The sequence below is a fragment of the Rhinatrema bivittatum genome, chromosome 5, assembly GCF_901001135.1.
Source record: "Rhinatrema bivittatum chromosome 5, aRhiBiv1.1, whole genome shotgun sequence".
Lineage (NCBI taxonomy): Eukaryota > Metazoa > Chordata > Amphibia > Gymnophiona > Rhinatrematidae > Rhinatrema > Rhinatrema bivittatum.
In genome coordinates, this window is record NC_042619.1 from 3,743,521 (window position 1) to 3,770,233 (window position 26,713).

The following is a 26,713-nucleotide window of genomic DNA, read 5'->3' on the forward strand; positions in this document are numbered from 1 at the left end:
ACCTGTGTTTTGGGTTTTTTTTTTATAACTTTTAATTTTAATAACAGGGTAAACAGACAATCACAAAGTCAATGAAAGGAATAATCAACTGCACACTGCCATTGACACTAGGCAGCATACAACAGTAGTAACAACTTACATGGGTATAAATATTTGTGACAGAAATTAAATTAGCGGATGACCCTACAGTGTAAAGGCTGCATAATTCAGTTGGTTAACCAACACCCATCCCCCCACAGCAGTATTAAAAGTTGGGGAGCCAGAAGGCCATGCAAAAAGGACATGAAAATTTCAAATAAAAGACATTTTTAGGGGGAGGTAGACCAATATGCCCAGAATTTCCCCCATGTAGAATCATATTTTGGAAGAGAACCCTGAAGAGTGTGACAACGGCTCAATACGAGCTACTCCAAAGACCTGAACCTTCCAATAGTCCAAGAGGGGAATACTTTTCCAGAATTGGGCAATTGTGAATCTGGTGGCCAACAACATCTGGCCAATCAAAATTTTAGTTTTACCTGGAACTAGCATTCCAACAGCCAAATCCGGGAACATGCTAAGCTCTGAACCTGAAATCTGAGAAATCACCTTGAGCACCTTAACACAGAAGTCTTGTCACCTCGGCATGCCCACCACAGATGGAGAAAAGATCTGCTCATTCCTCATCCCGTCCAGCAAAGAGTGGAATAAGAAGGATTGATTTTATGAAAAAGTACTGGATAATAATCGGTATGATGAAGGAGCCCGTACATAAGGTCAGCACTGTGTGTAGAGATTGAGCCACACCAAGTCTCTTCCCACAGTACCCTCCAATTATCCTGATCCAACTGTAGCAGTAACTCATCATTCCACTGTTGATCCAAAGAACGAGCGAATCTTTTCCTCAGAGACCAAGCCCAGATAAATTCCCGAGATAACTTTAAATTTATCCTCTGGACTGAAAAGCATCCATTCCACTGAATTTAAAGGCCTAGCTGTTCACCCCCTCTCGTGCAACTGAGTCAGAATTTGCCGAAGTCTCTCATAAATGAGCAAGGTCATGTCCAGAATCTTGCAGGTCTGCTTTGGATATTCTGTTCAGCTGCCCATACCTGGCCCACAGTTGGTCTGTTTCTTGTATCTCACTCTCCAGGATAAGTGCTGGCTTTCCCACTTCTATTTGTGGACTTTTCCTTCAGGAATTTGTTCAGTTCTCTTTGAATTCCGCTCTGTTAGTTGCTTTGACAATGTCCTCTGACAATAGATTCCGTAGCTCGATTGTATGCTGAGTGATTTCTTATAAATCTGCTGGTTGCTAGTTTCATGGACTGTCTCCTAGTCCTAGTGTTATTTGAAATGTAAATAACCATTCCTTATTTACCCATTTCACTCCACTCATGATTTTATAATGATATTCCCTCTCAGTTGTCTTTTTTTCCAAACTAAAGAAACTTAATCTGTACAGTCTTTCTCCATAAGAGAGCTTTTCTACTTTATCAATTTTAGTGCCCTTCTCTGTATCTTTTCTATGTCTTTTTTGAGATGGAGTGACCAGAAATGCACATAAGGTGCAAGGGTGTCAAACTCCTTGCAGTGCCTCCTGGTACTGTAGCCCTATGTGAGGATCCCGCAGTGCCTCCTGGTACTGTAGCCCTATGTGAGGATCCCGCACTTCCTGCAGTGCCTCCTGGTACTGCAGCCCTATGTGAGGATCCCACACGTCCTGCAGTGCCTCCTGGTACTGCAGTCCTATGTGAGGATCCTGCACTTCCTGCAGTGCCTCCTGGTACTGCAGTCCTATGTGAGGATCCCGCACTTCCTGCAGTGCCTCCTGGTACTGCAGCCCTGTGTGAGGATCCCGCACTTCCTGCAGTGCTTCCTGGAACTGTAGCCCTATGTGAGGATCCCGCACTTCCTGCAGTGCCTCCTGGTACTGCAGCCCTATGTGAGGATCCCGCACTTCCTGCAGTGCCTCCTGGAACTGTAGCCCTATGTGAGGATCCCGCACTTCCTGCAGTGCCTCCTGGTACTGTAGCCCTATGTGAGGATCCCGCACTTCCTGCAGTGCCTCCTGGTACTGCAGCCCTATGTGAGGATCCCGCACTTCCTGCAGTGCCTCCTGGTACTGTAGCCCTATGTGAGGATCCCACACTTCCTGCAGTGCCTCCTGGTACTGCAGCCCTATGTGAGGATCCCGCACTTCCTGCAGTGCCTCCTGGTACTGCAGTCCTATGTGAGGATCCCGCACTTCCTGCAGTGCCTCCTGGTACTGCAGCCCTATGTGAGGATCCCGCACTTCCTGCAGTGCCTCCTGGTACTGCAGCCCTATGTGAGGATCCCGCACTTCCTGCTGTGTTTCCTGGAACTGTAGCCCTATGTGAGGATCCCGCACTTCCTGCAGTGCCTCCTGGTACTGCAGCCCTATGTGAGGATCCCGCACTTCCTGCTGTGTTTCCTGGAACTGTAGCCCTATGTGAGGATCCCGCACTTCCTGCAGTGCCTCCTGGTACTGCAGCCCTATGTGAGGATCCCGCACTTCCTGCAGTGCCTCCTGGTACTGCAGCCCTGTGTGAGGATCCCGCACTTCCTGCAGTGCTTCCTGGAACTGTAGCCCTATGTGAGGATCCCGCACTTCCTGCAGTGCCTCCTGGTACTGCAGCCCTATGTGAGGATCCCGCACTTCCTGCAGTGCCTCCTGGAACTGTAGCCCTATGTGAGGATCCCGCACTTCCTGCAGTGCCTCCTGGTACTGCAGTCCTATGTGAGGATCCCGCACTTCCTGCAGTGCCTCCTGGTACTGCAGCCCTATGTGAGGATCCCGCACTTCCTGCAGTGCCTCCTGGTACTGCAGCCCTATGTGAGGATCCCACACTTCCTGCAGTGCCTCCTGGTACTGCAGCCCTATGTGAGGATCCCGCACTTCCTGCAGTGCCTCCTGGTACTGCAGCCCTATGTGAGGATCCCGCACTTCCTGCAGTGCCTCCTGGTACTGCAGCCCTATGTGAGGATCCCGCACTTCCTGCAGTGCCTCCTGGTACTGCAGCCCTATGTGAGGATCCCGCACTTCCTGCAGTGCCTCCTGGTACTGCAGCCCTATGTGAGGATCCCGCACTTCCTGCTGTGTTTCCTGGAACTGTAGCCCTATGTGAGGATCCCGCACTTCCTGCAGTGCCTCCTGGTACTGCAGTCCTATGTGAGGATCCCGCACTTCCTGCAGTGCCTCCTGGTACTGCAGCCCTATGTGAGGATCCCGCACTTCCTGCAGTGCCTCCTGGTACTGCAGCCCTATGTGAGGATCCCGCACTTCCTGCAGTGCCTCCTGGTACTGCAGCCCTATGTGAGGATCCCGCACTTCCTGCTGTGTTTCCTGGAACTGTAGCCCTATGTGAGGATCCCGCACTTCCTGCAGTGCCTCCTGGTACTGCAGCCCTATGTGAGGATCCCGCACTTCCTGCTGTGTTTCCTGGAACTGTAGCCCTATGTGAGGATCCCGCACTTCCTGCAGTGCCTCCTGGTACTGCAGCCCTATGTGAGGATCCCGCACTTCCTGCAGTGCCTCCTGGTACTGCAGCCCTATGTGAGGATCCCGCACTTCCTGCAGTGCCTCCTGGTACTGCAGCCCTATGTGAGGATCCCGCACTTCCTGCAGTGCCTCTTGGTACTGTAGCCCTATGTGAGGATCCCGCACTTCCTGCAGTGCCTCCTGGTACTGTAGCCCTGTGTGAGGATCCCACACTTCCTGCAGTGTCTCCTGGTACTGCAGTCCTGTGTGAGGGTCTCGCACTTCCTGCAGTGCCTCCTGGTACTGCAGTCCTATGTGAGAGCCTAACACTCCCTGTTTTTATCTTCTGTTTGACGATGGGCTTGTATTACAGTCTCTGATCTTGCTGCACTGTTTTAATTATCTGAAATTCTCCAGGCTCCTTTATTTCACACGCATGTTTTTTGTCTTTGGACACTTTTTTGCATCCAGTGCTAATTTATTTATATTCATGGTTGCTTAGGAATTAGAGCAGGGCAGAAATAAACCAGTAGAGAAGTTTAAAGAGGGCCCAGGGGCTTCCTGTGCATTTTAAACACTCCCCATCTGTGAATCGGCGGATGGCAATACGAGCTTTGCTTCTATTCTCATGTGCTTTGCTAGTTTGTGTTGTGAATAAAAAACAGCTAGTGGAGTGTCTACCTAAGGAGGAAAGAGGCTTTGGGAGGCATAGATCTGGCTTTATGGCCTTCTGTCAGCTGTAAGGGGAATATTTCCATTACAAGTCTGTCTCCATTCTCTTGTTTCCTTCCTGCAGGCTTCCTTCTCTTGCACGGCTCTGTGTTTTGCATGCGTGTGACTGAAGAAAGCAATTCTGCTAGCGTGTATTTTCTGTGTAGGGATCTATAGCAGCCTAGCTTGTTCTGTGAAATAGTAACACAGTAGATGATGATAGAAAAAAACCAATTCACCCATCCAGTCTACCCAGTTATTCTGGTGCACATTGCTAAGGATAATCCCAGCTGCCTGCCACAAAGTCTTTTGTTCTTGTAGAATATTTCTCTTTAGATCTGGCATAGTAACAGTAAATGACGGCAGATAAAGACCAAAAGGCCCATCCAGTCTGCCCAGCAGCATTTACCCAAAGTAGATCAGAGTCCCACATGGGCAACCCAAGCCCTCATCCCATTGTGCCCGTTTCCCTGTGCTTTCCAGGAAGTACAAGGCAGCCCCATCACTACCCTGGGCTGCAGTTGTCACTAAGTGAAGTTTGCCCACTACCTTCATTACCATTCTCTTACCACCAGGGATCCTCTGCGTTTATCCCATGCTTTCCTGAAGTCTGCCACTGTCCTTGTCATCACTACCTCCTTTGGGAGGGCATTCCAGGTATCTACCACCCTATCTTAAAAGAAAAAACATCTCTTGACATTGTTCCTGAATCTACCCCCGTGGTGTTTCATATTGTGGCATTTGTCGGCTTCCTCTTTGCTTCTCTACCATTCTGTGCAGTTGTGTAGTCAATTTTGCATCCATTAGCCTCTCCTCCCACCTCCAAACCCTGGTACTACAGCCCTATGTGAGGTACCAAGAAGCAGTGTCCAGTCAGCACCAACTTGCTGGCACTGATCTGTTGGTTTTTGGGGAGTTATGGCCTGTTGGTACCAACCCAGCTCCTATGTCATCCTCTCAACCCTGTTCTGCATTTGTCTTGCATCTCTGATCCAAGCATATCCAGTTCCATTACATGTGCTGGCCTCCCACATCTCCACGGCTAAGCTTTTCTAGGTTTTTTCGTCCTCTTTGATTCGTACCATCCCATACTTGGTTCAGTGCTTAGACCCTCTTCATAGAGCCATCAAAAACACACTACATTTATTTTTTTAGTTCGATTTATTACCCACCTTTTAGAATGAGAAATTCACCCAAGGTGGGGTACAGCCAGTAAAGTGGCCGCATACAGTCTAGGGTTATTGGCTTAACAATAGAATAAGGTGCACAGATATTAGTAGACTTTCATCAGTATTAATTCCTACATTAAATAACACACTAAGTATACAAGCTTCTCAAATTCTCTGTATGCAAATGTTGGAAGTCTAAAAAATGTATGTGTGTATTTATTTGATTTTAAGATTGGAGAGTTAGAATGTATGACACTAAATGAAGATAGAGACATAATAGGCATCTCGGAGATCTGCTGGAAGGAGGATTCCCAAGGAGAGACATATTGACATGACAGGGCAGGTGAAATTGGTAGAGGGGTGGCACAGAGTCCTGGCCAGGAAATCCCAGCCCTGTGGAACACCCTGCCGCTTGCATTAGACTTTTACACTTTTTTTTATAATTTCAAATCAAATATATAAAAAAATATATTTGACAAAAATAGGCAATAGACATTTATTTATTTATTTATTTTTAGATTTTTATATACCGGTGTTCCTATATGAAATAAAGATCACATCGGTTGACATGGTAATTATACGCCAGTAGTAAAACAATAAGAGGAAATTATGTCAATGTAAGTTGCCACGTTAGACCCCCAATATAGGAGGGGGTGACGACAAGAAAATACCCATGGGAAATGGCTAAGCCACAAGTCAAAATGTAACCAGAATACTACCCTATCAAACAGTGTCCACATTAGCAGAGGAAGAAGGAACCACAATCCCTCGTCTGGCATCTAGAAAGTGTTTTAACTGGCTAGGATCGAAAAAAGTAAATCTAACGGCATTGAGAGTTATCACACATTTGCAAGGATAACGTATAATGCAAGTGGCTCCTGAAGAAAGAACTGCATCTTTCATAGCTAAGAACTTCTTTCATCGTTCCTGCGTTGCCTTGGTTATATCTGGAAGCATCCAAATCTTTTGGCCTTTGAATAAAGCGTCTTTATTACAAAAATATAGTCAAAAGATGTTACTGAGGTCTTGCATAAAAACAAGTCACCAACATTGTAGCTCGATCAATCACATTTCCTTCATCAGAATTTTCAAGGAAATCTGTTAAATTAGTGGGAACATCCATCACATCATTAGCCACTGATCGTCTAGGAGCTAGAAGGAAAAAGATCTTCTCATGGGGGAAGTGCAACCTTTCAGATAAACAGAGAAAAGATCAGAAGATGCACTGAGGGATCCAAGGAAAATTAAATATTCTATCTTTAATAATATTAACCTGAACATCTTGACCCTTTACTATAGATATTTTTCCCTCAGACACCTTCTACTCCAGAGAGGTTAAGCAGGATTCCTGAGCTTGAAATTTATTATGCAAGTCAGTAGTCAAAGAAACTAAGGGAGTAACAGATTGATTGCCTGACATCATAACAGTCCAAAGATTGTCCAGAGTAACAGCAGGTTTAACAATCGAAGCAGAGTCTTGTAAAGTTATAGAAGGAGCCATAGTGGGTAAAACAGTTTGCCGAACCTGCTCCAATCGACCCAGCTGGCAAGCAAGGTTGTGGGACTGATCTCTCTGCAGCAGATTGCATGGCTCAAGACTCATCCACCAGATCCCGAGGCTGAGACTGTGTCAGTAAGATAGAAAAAGCAGAGTTAAGGGAAGAAATAGAGCTATCCAAAGACCCTGGCACTTCCAAAAAGGCGTTAACAGGGCGACGTGGAGAGGAACGGTGGTCAGGGCTAAGAGAAACATCCGCTGCCGACAGGCTGTGTCCCCAGGTCCAGCCAAGCCAGCATCGAGCACCGAACTGCGAGTAAATAGCAGTTCCGGCATTGTAGTCTGGCGAAGGGGAACGGGCATTGTAGCCGTCTTGCCCTGCCTGATAGCTCCTTTCCGCTTCCCCATTTGGAGGAAAAAGTTTATATAGAATTCCAAAGAATTAAGGGGAATCTTCAGGAGCCGCTCTGGAATGCGTTTGCTATGTGGCGGTCATCTTGGTTCCCCCTCGGCATTAGACTTCTTTCATCTTTCAAAAATCTACTCAAAACCTGGCTCTTTGAAGCAGCTTTTGGTCCAAACCAGTAACATGGAGCCCCATTTAATCCCTAAATATACCTCCTTGCGCTATAAGCCCCCTTGAAGCTCCCTCACCCTCCGATATTAAATTGCTGCATCTGCATGTTGCTGTCAGCTGTTGGGATATTTTTCCTATTTCATTCTATGTGAATCATTTACCCTATTTCTTATATTGTCAGACAGGCAATATCTGTACTTATTTTATGGTTTTCCTGTAACATGTCTTGAACTCTTCGGTTGGAAAGGCATTGCCTTAAATAAACCATGACTTGACTTGACCAAACCTTTTTCAATCTCGGTATTGTTTTTTATTTTCTCCACCACCTCCACTGTGAGGACATCACAGGTATCCACCACCCTAAATTATATGAAAGATATCTTAAAGTTTATTGTAATCTAAGATTGTAAGTTTTATTCTAAAAGCAACAGGAAGCACACATGTCACATGGCCATATCACTTTCCACTAACGAGCAGCTTGGCCGCTCTATACCGCAGAAAGTGAATGGGATTCAGCGCCGTTCTATACCGCAGAAAATGAATGAGATTCAGCACTGTTCTATACCAAAGAAAGTGAATGGGATTCAGCCCGCTCTATACCGCAGAAAGTGAATGGGATTCAGCGCCGTTCTATACCGCAGAAAGTGAATGAGATTCAGCACTGTTCTATACCACAGAAAGTGAATGGGATTCAGCGCCGTTCTATACCGCAGAAAGTGAATGAGATTCAGCACTGTTCTATACCAAAGAAAGTGAATGGGATTCAGCCCGCTCTATACCGCAGAAAGTGAATGGGATTCAGCCCGCTCTATACCGCAGAAAGTGAATGGGATTCAGCGCCGCTCTATACCGCAGAAAGTGAATGAGATTCAGCGCCGTTCTATACCACAGAAAGTGAATGGGATTCAGCCCGCTCTATACCACAGAAAGTGAATGGGATTCAGCCCGCTGTATACTGCAGAAAGTGAATGCGATTCAGCGCTGCTCTATACTGCAGAAAGTGAATGCGTTTCAGCGCCGCTCTATGCCGCAGAAAGTGAATGGGATTCAGTGCCGCTCTATGCCGCAGAAAGTGAATGGGATTCAGTGCCGCTCTATACCGCAGAAAGTGAATGCGATTCAGTGCCGCTCTATACCGCAGAAAGTGAATGCGAATCAACGCCGCTCTATACCGCAGAAAGTGAATGCGTTTCATCGCCGCTCTATGCCGCAGAAAGTGAATGGGATTCAGCGCCGCTCTATGCCGCAGAAAGTGAATGGGATTCAGCGCCGCTCTATACCGCAGAAAGTGAATGGGATTCAGCCCGCTCTATACTGCAGAAAGTGAATGGGATTCAGCGCCGCTCTATACCGCAGAAAGTGAATGAGATTCAGCGCCGTTCTATACCGCAGAAAGTGAATGGGATTCAGCCCGCTCTATACCGCAGAAAGTGAATGGGATTCAGCCCGCTCTATACCGCAGAAAGTGAATGGGATTCAGCCCGCTCTATACCGCAGAAAGTGAATGGGATTCAGCCCGCTCTATACCGCAGAAAGTGAATGGGATTCAGCGCCGCTCTATACCGCAGAAAGTGAATGGGATTCAGCGCCGTTCTATACCGCAGAAAGTGAATGGGATTCAGCGCCGCTCTATACCGCAGAAAGTGAATGGGATTCAGCGCCGTTCTATACCGCAGAAAGTGAATGGGATTCAGCCCGCTCTATACCGCAGAAAGTGAATGGGATTCAGCGCCTCTCTATACCGCAGAAAGTGAGATTCAGCGCCTCTCTATACCGCAGAAAGTGAATGGGATTCAGCGCCTCTCTATACCGCAGAAAGTGAATGCGATTCAGTGCCGCTCTATACCGCAGAAAGTGAATGGGATTCAGTGGTGGGGCAGAAATCCTCTGATCTGTTACAGTAATCTAGTCGGCTTAATGTTGTTTCAAGATCCATCATGTGAAGAACAGCTTGATGCAGACCGCTGGCCTGCTGTCTTCCTTCTTATTATGCCTGAGCAAACCCGCACGTCTTCCCCTCTGTCTGGTTTTGGTTGCCACTGCCCCTGCGTGTACGTTACTCCAAACACAGGCATCCACCATCCTCTGGGCAGAGAAGTAATTTCACCTTTCCTTTCTTCCTTCCTGCAGCTTTTATGTCATGGCCCTTTGAGTTTCTTTTCCTGCATCTTTAGTAAAGCCTTTAATAAAGTTTCTATCCTGCCACCCCATCCTTTCTTTCTGGCCGTGAGTCCAGGATTTGTGTGAGCAGCCGTTCTCGGAGGTCCATCTGAAGGTGCCCGGTTCATGTTTCCTTCTAAGAATCCCGCGGTTTGTCCATCTGAGGCTATTGTTAGCTTTCCCAGTTGTTTCAGTGCATTGCATTTCAGACGATGACTCCAAGGTCTCTTATTCTTTTGTACTTTCCAATTCTTGTTATGTGCTTAATGGATTTTTGTGTCCCAGACAGATGATTTTACACTTTTTGGCACTGTTCTTCCAGGTTTTGATGTTTTTCCACGCTGCTATAGATTTAGTATCATCTGCAAAAACCACGCCTAATTTTCCCTGCAGTTTCTCAGTAATGTCACTGATAAAGGTACTGAAAAGAACCGGTCCTAGTGCCACGGGTCCGTGCAGGATTTCTGGCAGCACCATTGCTGCTGATGTGTCCTTCCCCCTCTGTTCAGTGCGCTCTTCATGCCATGCCAACTGCTCCCATGTGCACTGGGGAGCCCCGAGCTCCAGTCCCTGGCGTGACAGGGATGTCCATCAGGATCTAGGCGTGGGTGGGTGAGCAGAAGGAGGTTTTACCACCTCTTGTACCTTGCCAGCCCTGAGAAGGAAAACTATAATGCAGGGCTCAACAAATCCTGAGGGGCCGGGTCACCATGGTTCCTGATTGTCTTTCCTTGCTACTGCTATTCCCAGAGCAGCTGGAGTTTGACCTGCACTGGTTTCACAGACCTGAGACTGCAAGAGCAGCAGGGGAAGCTCCATGTGGCTCAAACATCGAGAGAGTTGCAAGGTCCTAGACCTAAAGAGAGCAGTCGATGCCAGCAAGCTGAGAGGGAGGGGCTGCTGGTGGTCAACTGGAGCTGGCTAACTGGTAGACTGGGTGGGAGGGGGATGAGGGGCTGAGAGAGGGAGACCAGAAGGGATTGAGAGTGAGAGATAGAGACTGTTGGGGACCTGGGCCTTGAATTTGCCTCAGGTACAGTTGTTGGGTGTGGGGTGGCTGAAACCTGTTTGCAGGACTGAGGGTGGGGGGGGGGGGGGAGTTGGGGGTGGTTGCCCCTGGCTGTGCATGCATCTGCAGGCAACAAGCAATAGTGCAGTAAAGCAAGGTAACTTTAACTTAATTTACTATTTAACTCATAAACACAGACGATCCAATGCAATAAGGTGCGCTAGATTAGCACCCGATGCAATAAGGAGATTCGCTTGTCCAAAATGTGCGCTCAACAAGTGTAAATTGCACGTAGGTGAGGCTGTTAGCTATTACCTCCTGATGCAGGAAATCGCAGGGCACCCAATGCACACTTTTTAACCCAGCAAATTGAACTGTAGCGCAGAGGTAGCGTAAAGTGAATTTGCAAGTCAAGAGCTCATGAGAAATAAAATAAAAATATGGTCCTCTGTGTGTCGTCCTACTCAGTGACATTGTGACACTTAAATTAACTGCTTGCAGTGTTGAAAATTAAATGTATACTGGCTTGATTTAAAACAAAAAATAATTCTTATGGCTGCAAAATTTAGACACCGATAGCAAGAGGCAGTTAGGTAGGGAGAAATTATCCAGAAGCGGGAGAAAAAGGGACTCTCGGATTGAGCGCCCGATGCATAATTCTCCCCTGGTAGGTGCTTTTTTACGCAGCCCCTCATTTAAACACTGCACCGGGCGCCCGGGGGATGCGTCTGCATGCGCGGCATGTCGGGCTGTGAAGGAGCTGGGAATGGCAGCTCCCTGTGCTCTCCCCTTCCGAGCTGGAGCTTGTAGTGAGCGTCATGGCTGCTCATTCATGCACTCGTACACCTGCTGCTGCTCCTCCTCCTCATCCCTCCCTTTCTCACACATCCTCTCTGTCCATTATTTGCCATCCCTGCCCTTCCAGCGCTCCTGCTTGCTCAGATTCGGGAAACTTTACTGGCATCGCACTTGTACACTTCTCACCAAAATAATACTTCACATGGTGGAAAATATAATCGTAATAACAGAAAAATAAAATGACTGGGTTTCTTTCTGGCCTGGTGGCAGTTCAGACTGCTCTTTCTCCCCCTCTCTGGTATTCCTGCTGCCTCCTCCTTTCCCTCTCCTCTCTGTAGTCACCCTGCCTCTCCCTCCCTTGCTGTCCTCTCAGATTTATGCTCTTCTCTTCTCTCTTGTATTCACGCTGCCGCTGACTCTGCCTCTCTCTCCCCCTCGCTGCTCTCACGTTCAGGCTACCTCTCCTTTTTTTTCTCCCATCTTATTCTCTTGGTGCCATCTCATGTTCACGCTGCCTCTCCCTCATTCTGGTTTCTGTTTCGTGTTTACGTCCCCTCCTCTTCCTCCTCCTTTCTGCTCTGCCTCTGCTGTGGGGGGAGGAGGAGCTGCCTGGAGCACGCTGCCGCCTGTTTACCTGCTCCTGCTTGTGCAGCAGAGAAGCAGCAGGTCTGCCCTGAAGCTCAGGCTGTGGCCCTCCGATCTGACCCTGAGGATTGTAAGATGGACTCTTCCTCCGACCATGTACACTGAGGATTACTTCCTGGCCATCATTCTGCAGGATAACTCTCCAGGTAGGGGACAGGGGAGCTGCATGTCTCTCTGCTTTCCTGCGCCTGCTAGGCTTGTCTCTGTGGGTAAACATGGCACTATGCAGTGTAGTCACGCAGAGCCTGCTTGTAGCACCTCATTCCATCACTTTGTGAGGCATTACTGCCCCCATACCCACTCCAATCTCTGCCAGTCTGAGGCAGCCTCCTCCTCCCACTTCCTTCCTCTCGTCCTATTTGAAACAGTAGTCTCCTCCTCCCTCACCTGCCCTCTACCTGTCCCCATCTGAGGCAGTTAGGGCTGTTCAGCTTGGAGAAGCGATGGCTGAGGGGGGATATGATAGAGGTGTTTAAGATCATGAGAGGTCTAGAACGGGTAGATGTGAATCAGTTATTTACTCTTTCGGATAGTAGAAAGACTAGGGGGCATTCCATGAAGTTAGCAAGTAGCACATTTAAGACTAATCGGAGAAAATTCTTTTTCACTCAATGCACAATTAAACTCTGGAATTTGTTGCCAGAGGATGTGGTTAGAGCAGTTAGTGTAGCTGTGTTTAAAAAAGGTTTGGATAAGTTCTTGGAGGAGAAGTCCATTAACTGCTATTAATTAAGTTGACTTAGAAAAGAGCCACTGCTATTACTAGCATTAGTAACATGGAATAGACTTAGTGTTTGGGTACTTGCCAGGTTCTTATGGCCTGGATTGGCCACTGTTGGAAACAGGATGCTGGGCTTGATGGACCCTTGGTCTGACCCAGTACGGCATGTTCTTACGTTCACTTATGTTCCTCCTTCACCTCCTCTCTACCTGTCCCCATCTGAGGCAGTAGTCTGCTTCTCCTTCACATGCTCTCTCTCATCTCAGGCAGTAGTCATAGTCTCCTCCATCTTTTCCTACCTCTCCCACATCTGACCAAGTAGTGACTTCCTGCTGCACCTATTCCCTACCTCTCCCCCTCTCTGAGACAGCAATAGTGTCCCTACTCCTTATTCTTTCCCTCACCTCAAGGCATAGTCATCCTTCACTTTTTTCTCTTCCTGCTTGAGGCATTGTTCTTTTCTAGTCTCTGTCCTATGCCTTACCAATCCAAGGTATTCACCAATGTCTTATTTCCAAGTTGGTCATTTTTGACTTGCCATGCTGGGTCAGACCAAGGGTCCATCAAGCCCAGCATCCTGTTTCCAACAGAGGCCAATCCAGGCCACAAGAACCTGGCAAGTACCCAAACACTAAGAAGATCCCATGCTACTGATGCAATTAATAGCAGTGGCTAGTCCCTAAGTAAACTTGATTAATAGCAGTTAATAGACTTCTCCAAGAACTTATCCAAACCTTTTTTGAACCCAGCTACACTAACTGCACTAACCACATCCTCTGGCAACAAATTCCAGAGCTTTATTGTGCGTTGAGTGAAAAAGAATTTTCTTCGATTATTCTTAAATGTGCTACTTGCTAACTTCATGGAATGGCCCCTAGTCCTTCTATTATTCATTTATTCACTACCTTTCCTCTTTGTTCCCTTCCTTTCTCCCGGTCCAAGGCATCATTGTCCCTCTGTTGTTCCCATATGAGGCAGTTCTCTTCTCTGCACATGTCCTACCTTTGCTGCAACCTGAAGCATACTTCAGTCTCTGATTTTTTTCAGGACAGGACTACTGCAATGGTCTTTAATTAGGCCTTCCCGATTCCACAATCAAACCTTTACAGTTAATCCAAAATGCGGCAGCACGGGTTCTTACAGGCTCACCAATGAAAATACATATTACGCCCATTCTATTTAAATTACATTGGTTACCGATCAAATACAGAATAAAATATAAAATACTATCATTCCTTCATATGCTCATAAACAATCAAGGCACGATTTGTCCGTGCCCCTCCTTACGTTTCTACAAACTAACAAGAATCCTCAGATCTATGAGTTAAAACCTGCTAGAAGTCCCAACAATACGAACTGCTAGACTGAACGCCACAAGAGAGAGCGAGGGCGTTTTCCGTAGCAGGGCCCATATTATGGAACTCTCTTCCAAATGTTTTAAGGCAATTTACCGATGTGCAAGAATTTAAAAGATCTTTAAAAACACATCTTTTTAAAGAAGCATTTGCAACTATAAACTAACATCAGTACAGTACTTCAGAGAATGCTTATTTTACTTGATAGCTACATTTAGTTTTTTCGGCTACTTCATATTTTCTGGTTGTTCCTTGTTTTGAGTTTTAAGCATAAGGAATATAGTCCACAGCATACTAAGTTGTTGAATATAAGCTTAGGTCCTAACATATAATTGTATTTCTCTCCTACTGTTATGTATTTTATCTTATTTGGTTTGCTTTATTTACATGTATTTATTTTCTAGATTATTATATTTTAACTCTATATTTTTAGTTGTGATTTATTTTAATATTATTGTAAACCGTTTTGTTCAATTTCATATTGTTAAAGACGGTATAGAAATGTCTTAAATAAAGTAAACAAATAAATCTCCTCCACAACTCCTTCTCTTTGAATGCCTACATCTTCCCCAATCTGAAGCATCTTTGGGCTCCTTCCACACCACATTTCCTACTATGCAAAAACATTTTATTTATTTTCAAACATTTGATATTCTGCTATTATGCGGACTGGACTCAAAGCAGATTACAATAAATTAGAATGGCTTAACAGGTCAGTATCGCAGCAGATGTACAGAGTAATTAATTTAACTTGGCACAAAGTATTAAGTTGAGCTTTGACAGACAGAACGAGAACTATTTTATTTATTTAATAACTTTTATATACCGACGAACGTTGGGAACATCTCGTGTTACTGTTGTGAAATGAGAAACTAATATAACTTAACATATAGTATAGGTCAAAAACAGAAACAGACCAACAATAGCACTATTAATCTGTAGCCTAGTGGTGGCACATATTTAAAAAAGAAAGCAGACTGCTTGCACGATCTCCGCGTGGCGCAGAAATACACTTCTGTATCAGTCTAGCAGCTTTGGTAAGCTCTTGGTGGCAGGGTTAGGCCAGTTTATCAGGCAAACTGGGAGAAGGCCTGGTCAAATAGCTATGCCTTGGCTTTCTCTCTGAAAGTGAGATGGGAAGCAGAGCCAGGTTTGCCTTTCTCCTGCAGATTAGTTTTGTGGACGGCAGGGGAGGGGCCATCTGTGAGCATCTTCCTGGGATGTAGGGAGCAAGAAGAGGCGAGAGATGCGTGCATTTGTGGATGAAACGTCCCTCTTCTCTAACATCTGAGGCCAATGCGTCCCTCTTTGCTGGGATCTCTCTCTGTTCCTTTCCACGCTGCCTTGGCTTCTGTTGCTCTCTGCACCAGCCTGCCCGAAGTGCTGAAAGGGGAGCAGATTATGGAACAGAATTGGCCGTGCTGCTGAAATGCCACCACTGCATTGTGTCAGAAACCAGTTTTAGTGCCTGTCTGACAAAGAGGCAGGGCTCTGTGAATGGAATAGAGAAACGGACCACTTTAGCACTACTGCTACTACTGATCATTTCTGAACATGCACAGCTTGCCTGCTCAGGGGGGTCACCTTTTTAAGTAGGGATGGTATTCCACTCTTACTTTACCTAATAATAGCAGCAACGCATAATGCAGCCCGACACTGGAAATTACAGAGCTAGCCTGGGATTGCAGCGTGGATCCCGATCATCTGCAAAGGATTTCCACTGAAACTCGTTTGTTTGTAGGTGAGAGACAAATATGAGAATATGAGGCAAATTGAGAATAAGGGATCCTTTCCTGACATGCAGCAAAGGAAGTGGGATTCAGTAAGATGGATAATTAGACCTCAGCCCCCTTCCCAGAAATACAGAGCTGTACAATAAGGTTGAGCTCATCCAGAAGACCAAGTTACTTAGTTTACAGCCTCTGCCAGTCTCTATCTGTCCAAAGCTACGAGGACGACGTGGAGTTTTCTGTTCTTTTTCAGTCTGGAAAGTATTTGATGTCAGTTTTCACAAAATATGTATTTAATACACTCTGATGTGTTCCTCCTGTAGTAAGGCCCCCAGTCTCTGCGACAGCGCATTTCCAGGGAGGGAGGGAGAGGGGCAGAGATGCATTGGTGGCCATAGGACAGTGCATTTGCCCCTCTCCCTCCCTCCCTGGAAGAGATGCATTAGTGGCAGTGGGACGGCGCATTGCTCCTCTCCCTCCCTCCCTGGAAGAGATGCATTAGTGGCAGTGGGACGGCGCATTGCCCCTCTCATTCCCTCCCTCCCTATAAGAGAAACATTGGTGGCAGTGGGACGGCGCATTGCTCCTCTCCCTCCCTCCCTGGAAGAGATGCATTGGTGGCAGTGGGACGGCGCATTGCCCCTCTCCCTCCCTCCCTCCCTGGAAGAGATGCATTGGTGGCAGTGGGACGGCGCATTGCCCCTCTCCCTCCCTCCCTGGAAGAGATGCATTGGTGGCAGTGGGACGGCGCATTGCTCCTCTCCCTCCCTGGAAGAGATGCATTGGTGGCAGTGGGACGGCGCATTGCCCCTCTCCCTCCCTCCCTGGAAGAGATGCATTGGTGGCAGTGGGACGGCGCATTGCCCCTCTCCCTCCCTCCCTCCCTGGAAGAGATGCATTGGTGGCAGTGGGACGGCGCATTGCCCCTCTCCCTCCCTCCCTGGAAGAGATGCATTGGTGGCAGTGGGACGGCGCATTGCCCCTCTCCCTCCCTTCCTGGAAGAGATGCATTGGTGGCAGTGGGACGGCGCATTGCCCCTCTCCCTCCCTCCCTCCCTGGAAGAGATGCATTAGTGGCAGTGGGACGGCGCATTGCCCCTCTCCCTCCCTCCCTGGAAGAGATGCATTGGTGGCAGTGGGACGGCGCATTGCCCCTCTCCCTCCCTCCCTGGAAGAGATGCATTGGTGGCAGTGGGACGGCGCATTGCCCCTCTCCCTCCCTCCCTGGAAGAGATGCATTGGTGGCAGTGGGACGGCGCATTGCCCCTCTCCCTCCCTCCCTCCCTGGAAGAGATGCATTAGTGGCAGTGGGACGGCGCATTGCCCCTCTCCCTCCCTCCCTGGAAGAGATGCATTGGTGGCAGTGGGACGGCGCATTGCCCCTCTCCCTCCCTCCCTGGAAGAGATGCATTGGTGGCAGTGGGACGGCGCATTGCCCCTCTCCCTCCCTCCCTGGAAGAGATGCATTGGTGGCAGTGGGACGGCACATTGTTCCTCTCCCTCCCTCCCTGGAAGAGATGCATTAGTGGCAGTGGGATGCACATTGCCCCTCTCCCTCCCTCCCTCCCTGGAAGAGATGCATTAGTGGCAGTGGGACGGCGCATTGCCCCTCTCCCTCCCTCCCTGGAAGAGATGCATTGGTGGCAGTGGGACGGCACATTGTTCCTCTCCCTCCCTCCCTGGAAGAGATGCATTGGTGGCAGTGGGACGGCGCATTGCCCCTCTCCCTCCCTCCCTGGAAGAGATGCATTGGTGGCAGTGGGACGGCGCATTGCCCCTCTCCCTCCCTCTATGGAAGAGATGCATTGGTGGCAGTGGGATGCACATTGCCCCTCTCCCTCCCTCCCTGGAAGAGATGCATTGGTGGCAGTGGGACGGCGCATTGCCCCTCTCCCTCCCTCCCTGGAAGAGATGCATTGGTGGCAGTGGGATGGCGCATTGTTCCTCTCCCTCCCTCCCTGGAAGAGATGCATTGGTGGCAGTGGGACGGCGCATTGTTCCTCTCCCTCCCTCCCTGGAAGAGATGCATTGGTGGCAGTGGGACGGCACATTGCTCCTCTTCCTCCCTCCCTGGAAGAGATGCATTGGTGGCAGTGGGACGGCGCATTGCTCCTCTTCCTCCCTCCCTGGAAGAGATGCATTGGTGGCAGTGGGACGGCACATTGCTCCTCTCCCTCCCTCCCTCCCTGGAAGAGATGCATTGGTGGCAGTGGGACGGCACATTGCTCCTCTCCCTCCCTCCCTGGAAGAGATGCATTGGTGGCAGTGGGACAGCGCATTGCTCCTCTCCCTCCCTCCCTCCCTGGAAGAGATGCATTGGTGGTAGTGGGACGGCGCATTGCCCCTCTCCCTCCCTCCCTGGAAGAGATACATTGGTGGCAGTGGGACAGTGTAGAGTTTCCCTTCTGCCGCCCCAGCCCCCATCAATCTCCTTATTTGCCCTGTCCTGATGTGAAACAGGAGGATGCCACTGGTAGCCTTGCAGCACCTTAGGCGTGTCGCTGTCCTCTGATGCTTTGGAACGTGGTTCAGAGTGTGGCGCTCAAGCCCTGGCAGGAGATAAGGATCCATCTGAGTTGCTACAACGCTGCCGTCGTCGTTCTCCCGCTTCGCGTCAGGAGAGGCTGAGTGAAGGAATCTTGTGGGAGAGGGAGTGTAACATGGATCACCGAAATGAGGTGGGGGAGAAGGAGGGAATCAACTGAGGGTCTGGGGGTGGGTTGTTGGATGGGTGGAAGACGTGACGCAGGGTGAGGGAGGGAGTGAGTGGGATCGGGGAGGGAAGCAAGGTGAGTGAGGGGTTTGTAAGGGGAGGGGGAAGGAGTGAATCTGGATGTGGAGGGTCAAATGGGGTTTTGGAAGAGGAGATGGGAGAACTGTAGATTTCTATCTCCCCCTTCCTCCATCTCTTCTTCTTCCAGTTCTTCCCTCCTAAATACTTTTTCTTTCCTCCTGCCCTTCCTTCTTCCTCTCCTCGCTTCTCCTCCCTGACTCTCCCAGCCCCCCCGGTCTCTTCCTCTGTGCCTCTGTCCTCATCATCCTTTCTCTCTCCCTCCTAGGATTTCTTCCTCATTTCCCTCCTCTGCAGTATCCTCTCTTTGTTTCCAAGATCCCTTCCTCACCTTCCTTCCCAACCTCAGTGTCTAAGATCCCTCGTCTCTAATAAAGAGCCAAATACATTAACTGGACAGAGAAATGTCAGAAAATTGCTTTATTTTTATAAAGTAAAAATAATGACATTCATTAAATTGGAAATATTTGCAGAATTATGCAAATTTGCCAGATAATTGCCCTAGAATCTTGAGAGATGTGCTGCAGGAAAGCAGGGCGCTTGGTTATGTCGCCTCGCGGCACGGGACTTTCATATATCGATAAACAAAGTATTTCAAAAAAGAAAATGCGAAACTATAAACTTCTATTGGTCAAAAGGAGAGGTTTATACCTTTGTAGATAAAGAGCCGAGATTTATACAAGGACGGTTTGGTAAATCTGGCAGGAGGGCTTGTCCACGGTTATCATTCCAGTAATAAACAAGCTGGGAGGGCTGTTACAGAAATTAGAAAACGGGCCCCGGGGAAATGAGCTGATCTAACTGCAAGAAGAGAGAAGACCACGTTTTCTGCACAGATTTCAAAGGAAGAGTTGGCAGAAAATGTAGACAAAGGGAGGGTAATTTTCAAAGGGTAACATAGTGCTTTACCGTTTAGGTAACTGTGTAAGCACTGATGCACGCACGTGTGTACTTTTACGTGCATGGAGAGAGGCGTTCCAGGGGGTGGCGTGTGAGCAGATTGAGATTTTCATGCACCTGGCTTGATTTTAAAAAGTGTGCACACAAACCTGCGCACAGCACGTAGCAGATGTAATTGTCTGCATATAGTTTTCCTGGGAAAATTTCAAAGTAGAATTATGCATGCAAGTCCATTTTGAATATTGGTGTACCATATACGCAGTGTTATTTCCCCTGTATAGATGTTATGGTTTTGAGGTGTTGGAGTGGATTCTTGGGTACTGCGGAGATGGCCACTCCCTCGTGGAGGAGCCCCGTGAGGAACCGCAGTACTAGGCTAGACTCTATACACACAGACACAGAGAATTTGTATTTATTATGCAGCTTGATGGTACTGCCCGGGGTGGAGAATAGTAAGGCAAACGAGTAGAAGCAGTCCAGGGGTCCTCGGCAGCGGAGACCAGTCCCACTCTTGAGTAGCAGAGGCAGGACCCGGGTGTAGACTCCAAGCGCTGAAGCTGAAGGTAGAACAGACTTAGTGCTCACTGAGTAGTTAGCTGTATTGATGGAGATCCTGGCAGGCAGAAGCGAAGCAGTTGCAGGCACCAGAGTAGGGAGAGCAGGCCCTTGAGGAGCGAGTACCTGGTATCCCAGATAGGTACCTGAAAGAGAGCATAGGGCCCCCGAGGAGCGGGTACCAGGTTAGCGATGTATTACCCTGAAGGGCAGAGAGAGAGCTTCCAGGGGCTGCTGGGAAGCGGCAGAGCAGCTTAGAGCAGAGGCAATCCGATCCTTGCCAACTCAGTGTGTTAGCAAACGAAGTGCAGGCTAAATACCAGGATGTGATGACGTCACTCGGAGGGGGATGCCCCAAGGTTTCCCCCATGACGTGAATAAAGACGTGGGTGGCATGCACGCGCACTGTAGGAGGCCCTTAGGAGAAACATGGCGAATGCTGTTGCCGATCGGGGGATGCAGGGGAGAGTGGCATGAAGACGCGGTGGCAGCCATCTTCCCAAGGCTTGAGGAGAGAGAAGGAAGAAAGGTGAGGCACAGAGGTCGAAGCCATCTGAGACGGACGGACGCAACAATAGGTCCCTGGTGAGACCTCCCTGGGAATACTGCGCACAATTCTGAAGACCGCACCGTCAAAAGGATATAAACAGGATGGAGTCGCTCCAGGGGGAGGCTGCTAACATGGGCAGTGGTCTTCATTCTAAAGCATATGGAGATAAAGATCTAAACATGAATACCCTAGAGGAAAGGGGAGATAGGATAGAGACATTCAAATATCCCAAAGGTTTCCATGCACACGAGTTGAGCTTTTTTGAATGAAAGTAGAATTGAGGGGTCATGAGATGAGGGTGAAAAGGGGCAGACTCAGGAGTAATCTTAGGAAATATTTCTTTACAGAGAGGGTGGTGGATACAAGGAACGGCCTCATAGTGGAGGTGTTGGAGACAAGGACAGTATCTGAATTCAGGAAAGCAGGGGATAAATAGAGGGGATCTCTAAGGAAAGGATAGAAATTGTAATGCTGGATTGATTGAGCAGCTGGGCAGACGGGATGGACATTAGAGTCTTTTTCTGTCGTCCGATTTCTGTGTTATAAACTTACCCCAAAGCTAGAAATCCTTTTCAAAGCATAGATGAAAGAAGATCTGTTGTTTGCCATGAAAATGCACTCATTGCAAATCAAATCTCCTGCACCCAGTGGCATAGCAGTGGAATATTACTAGACCGTCAGAGAATCACAAGTTAATATAATTTGAATGCCAACCACAATATTTTGAGAGTCAGGGCAAATATTTGATTTTACTCTTCCTTATAAATTCAAACATAGAACAGTATATTCAGTTAAAAAAATATCACTAGTGTGTAACCAATAATATAATTTTATTTCTCTAAATTGAGTATCACAGACTGAGAATCTCTTCCCTTATAAATATTTAGACCCACCTAACTTAGTTCCTTGTCTATCACTTATACATACTTTCCCAGAAAACCCTTTTTCCTTTTATAATGCTCCCTCATTAGTCTAAAAACTATATACATTTATATTTTAGAAATTGTGCACGGCAATGAAAATAAATGAACAGACAATAAGGAAAAAATTAAAAAATAAGCAGTCCATCGATGTATTCTTGCAGATATCCCTTCTAGTTCTCAAAAATGATGTGAACTTTGATGACGTGCATGTTAAATGGCCATTGTGCTGTAAAAGATATGTAAAACATGCTAATAAAGAGAAGTGACTGTTAATTAGAGAATGTTTGGAAGGATGCTAGGATGGATAGAATTAGAGAGGGAGCTTTCTCTAAGAGGGTCCTCTTGTGTGCCGGTGCTTTCTATATTTAATCAGTCTCTGGCTGATGACGAGAATATACTTCTGCTCTCGTAAACCAGAGAGGAAAGCTTCCCAGCCTTCCTTTCGAGATCTCTGCTGGGAGTCCCGAGAAAGGATGTAACCATGCGGGGAGAGAGAAAATAGCAAGCTCTGACGTAATCTCCAGTCCTAGCATGGAAAGCTGCCACGATAGCCACTTGGCCATCATCTTCAGTAAAGATGCCGCAATTAGCTGCCTTGCTTCCTGCTGAGAAGACAGAGCTGTGTGCTCCTGAGACATTTACATGGTGTTATCCAGTAATAATCATAATGGTAAAAGAAAATAATTACAAACAGTGGCGTAGCCAGAACTGAGGTTTTTGGGGGGCCCAAGGTTAACGTGGGTGAGCAGTGTGAGCCCTACTAGCTGTATTCTTATCAATAAATAGTTCCTTAGGATGCACCTGACTGGATGTCTTTGTAGCCTGCAACAGCCATTATGTATCATGAGTGACGCTTTAAAATATTTTGTTTCAAGCACTTATTAACATTAAAAATAGCTTATTGATCTATATTAATTTATTTTACATGTACTACAGTTTATAAATACAGAACAATATCATATAAAAAGTAAACAAAGAACACTTCACAGAAACATCAGATCCGATCACATAATAAAACAAATATCAATATATTCATTTATGAATCCTCTTTCCCAAAAATTCAGAATATATCAAAACTACAGTAAAACAGCAATAATCTTAAGCATCATAAGAAATTAAGACTTGCAATGGGTGCAGAGCAGAACTAGGATTGATCAAACTATAATCCAACATGAAAAAATATATATATTCAGATTCTGGTATCTCCTCAGTAACAGCAACACAAACTCCCTCCACTGCCAAACACTTTGTGAAGTAATATAGACCCCTACCATACCATAACAGCAGTAACTCTCAGGACTCAAACAGCAGCAACCTTATCTATGAAAAGGCAGCAAGGCAAACATTACATCAGGCCCTAGAACACTAATACACCACCTACTGGGCAACAAGCGGACTGCTACAAATCCCTACACAGAATCTAGCCTGTGTAGGGATTTGTAGCAAGACCTACAACATAAAGAACAACTCTGGCGGAAGGAGCCCTCCACCTCCACACTGGCTAACTAGAAAACCGCAATGAGCTACTATAGGGCTTCCATTCTTCGTACAAAAAGGGATTTCTACACCAAAAAAATACACGGTTTCTTGTACGACCCAAAAACACTTTTCTCATATGTTGCAGCACTCACTACCCCGATTTCCCCCAATCATCCCAGAAGAAGAGGCACAAAACAAATCCTCTGAGCTAGCAGTTTTCTTCGACAACAAAATCAAAAATTTACTAACCCCGCTGACATCTTCCAACCCCTCTTCAAACCCCCAGCCTCCACCTATTCAAAACCACGCCCCATCAATTCACAAACAGTCTCTAGAATTCTTTGAGCTCACTTCATCCTTGGAAATCGAATCCATCATCAAGAAAATGAAGCCCTCATCGCATCCAATAGATCAAATTCCGACAAAATTCCTTCTCACTATCCCAAACATCATCGCCAAATCTCTGGCCGACATCATAAATTGTTCCCTTACTCACGGAATTGTCCCGGATGCTTTAAAAACAGCCTCTCTGAAACCATTACTAAAAAAACCTAACTTGGACCCATCCAACCCCATAAATTTCTGCCCCATTGCCAACCTACCTTTCATAGCCAAGCTAATGGAAAAACTTGTCAATACTCGACTCACAGACTTCCTCGACTCCTACGACATTCTATACCCATCACACGGCTCGATCCAGTAAGGCCGCGGTAAAAACAGTGAGGTAGTGTCAGGCGCACCCTTCCTCCCCGCACGCACAGTTCTCTTCACTAACTCCCCGATACTCTCCTCTAATCGCATGCAAATGCATGCCGCGGCTGTGAAGCGTTAGGGAAGGGTTATGCCCGCGCAACCCATTTTACTGTATAGGCGCTGTAACAGCGCCTATACAGTAACCTGGGTGCGCTGGTACCTGTCATTTCAAATGACAGGTACCAGGAAGTGTAAAAAAGTTTAAAAAGTGTAAAAAACAAAAACCTGTGTGTTATATAAAAAAATAAAACAATTTTAAATACCTGTCGGAGGGCCGTGGGTCCAGGCGGCCGGTGGGCGGCGGGCAGCCATCAGCGGCATCCGGTAGTCCCTTCTCCCTTCCTCCCTCCCTCCCCTGCCTGGATGAGTGCCAAAATCGCACGGGCGGGTCGGCAGCGGGGGGGGGGGGGGGGGCGGCAGCAGGATCCGGGAGCGGCGGGTAGGCAGCAGCGGGGTCCGGGGGGGCAGGGGCAGCGGCAGCGGGGGGGGGGGGGGGCAGCAGCGGGGGGGCGGCAGCAGGATCCGGGAGCGGCGGGTAGGCAGCAGCGGGGTCCGGGGGTGGCAGCGAGATCCGGGGAGCCAGCAGCGGCAGCATGTTCGATCGCGCAGGCAGGTAGGTGGCAAAGTAAAGATGGCCGCCTGCATGGGAAAATCGTGCAATTGGCCGCTGAAGACGTGACGTCACACCCCGTGACGCCAAACGTCGTGACGTCACGTTTTCAGCGGCCAATTGCACGATTTTCCCGTGCAGGCGGCCATCTTTACTTTGCCACCTACCTGCCTGCGCGATCGAACATGCTGCCGCTGCTGGCTCCCCGGATCTCGCCGCCCCCCCCGGACCCCGCTGCTGCCTACCCGCCGCTCCCAGATCCTGCCCCCCCCCCCCCCCCCGGCTGCCGCTGCCCCTGCCCCCACGGACCCCGCTGCTGCCTACCCGCCGCTCCCGGATCCTGCTGCCGCCCCCCCCCCCCCCCTGCTGCCGACCCGCCCGTGCGATTTTGGCGCTCATCCAGGCAGGGGAGGGAGGGAGGAAGGGAGAAGGGACTACCGGATGCCGCTGATGGCTGCCCGCCGCCCACCGGCCGCCTGGACCCACGGCCCTCCGACAGGTATTTAAAATTGTTTTATTTTTTATATAACACACAGGTTTTTTGTTTTTTACACTTTTTACACTTACCATAGCAGGCCCGAGCCTTGCTACTTTTTCGTTTGTTTTTTTTTGCCCTGGTCCCGTCCGGTCTCCTGCAGCCCCGTCCGGTCCGGACGGGGCTGCAGGAGACCGGACGGGACCAGGGCGGGTAAGCAATGTTTTTACCCTACACTACACTACACTACACTACACTAACTCCTACTAGGGGGAGGCGGTAAACTAGCAGGTTAAGGCCGCGGCAGAACAGCGGGTTACGGAGGAGATAATATCAGCGCCCGTTACAGTATCGCAGGGGAATAGCTAATTCCTTCATTATACAGCTTTTTCGTTCATTTACATGCCGGGTGCGGAAAGGGTTATGCGTCTGTTTTCAGAAGCGATACGGACGCGTGAAACTGGAGACTGTATCGCCGAACTGCCTTGCGCGCCCGAATTGTGCGCTACGAGCACGTTACAGACGGGCAATCCTCGAGCGGACGATACTGGATCGAGCTGACAGTTTGGATTCAGGAAACGCAGAAACACTGAATCCCTCCTACTCTCCTTAACGGACAACATCCTGATGGGCCTCGACAAAGGTCAATCCTACCTGCTAGCTCTGCTAGACATCTCGGCAGCGTTCGACACAGTTAACCACTCAATCCTCATCAACCGTCTGATAGAAATAGGCATCTCAGGCTCTGCACTCCTCTGGCTAAAATCCTTTCTAAGCGACAGATATTACAAAGTAAAAATAATCAACAAAGAATCTCCTCCTGTAGCTTCCAAACAAGGAGTCCCCCAGGGTTCCTCGCTTTCACCGACCTTATTTAACATCTATCTTCTCCCCCTATGCCAACTACTCAATAACCTCAACCTCACCTATTTCATTTATGCGGACGACGTGCAGATCCTAATCCCCATCAAGGATCCCATCACAGACACACTAAACTATTGGAAAAGCTGCCTGCATGCTATTAACCTCCTTTTCACAATCCTCAGCCTTGTCCTCAACACGTCCAAGACTGAACTGCTGGTCATCTCCCCCAATGATAATAACCTACTAGCCAACACCACAATTACACTTCTAGTAAATCAAGTAAGAGACCTTGGAGCCATCCTAGACTCCAGAATGAACCTTAAAAAATTCATCAACACCACCACCAAAGAAGGCTTTTATAAACTACAGGTCCTAAAACAGAAGGACCCCTCTTACATTTCCATGACTACCGCTCAGTCCTTCAGGCCATACTATTCTTGAAGATTGATTATTGTAATGCGCTTCTCCTTCTCTTCCGGCCTCATCTACCAAACCTCTTCAGATGCTGCAGAACTCTGCAGCCAGGATCCTCACAAACTCTCGCCGCATGGACCACATCACACCGATTCTTAAAATACTTCACTGGCTACCCATCCACTACAGAATCCTCTTCAAGACACTGACCATCATACACAAAACCATATTTCAGCAATCATCTCTCCAACTCACCATACCCCTCAAACTTCACTCCTCAGCAAGACCAACCAGATCGGCATACAGAGACTCCCTACAGACTCCTCCTAACAAATCAGTTATACACAACATATCCGCATCACTGGAACAATCTCCCGCCAGATCTCTGCCAGGAACATTGTCATTTCACATTTAGAAAAAAATTAAAAACCTGGCTGTTCGCCCAAGCATTTCCTTGAAGAAACTATTTGGTAACCCACACGGTCCAACACCCCTCAGTAGCGTCTGTTTTTTTCGCCTCACAAAGGAACTGTTTTCCGGCTAAC

The 26,713-nt window shown here is 48.0% G+C and overlaps 1 protein-coding gene across 2 annotated transcripts in view; it reads left to right on the forward strand.

The window, feature by feature from the left end:
* APBB1 (amyloid beta precursor protein binding family B member 1) overlaps window positions 1-26,713 on the forward strand; it is a 218,342-nt gene that overhangs the window by 67,444 nt on the left and 124,185 nt on the right. Inside the window, exon 1 of one of the 2 annotated variants that reach the window (XM_029601912.1) lies at window positions 11,904-12,194. The exons of the other annotated variant lie outside the window; for it this stretch is intronic. Coding sequence (XP_029457772.1) covers window positions 11,906-12,194 — 289 coding nt within the window. The 5' untranslated portion in view covers window positions 11,904-11,905. Of the gene's footprint in view, window positions 1-11,903; window positions 12,195-26,713 lie in introns of those variants that run through there. 2 annotated transcript variants of the gene reach the window in all.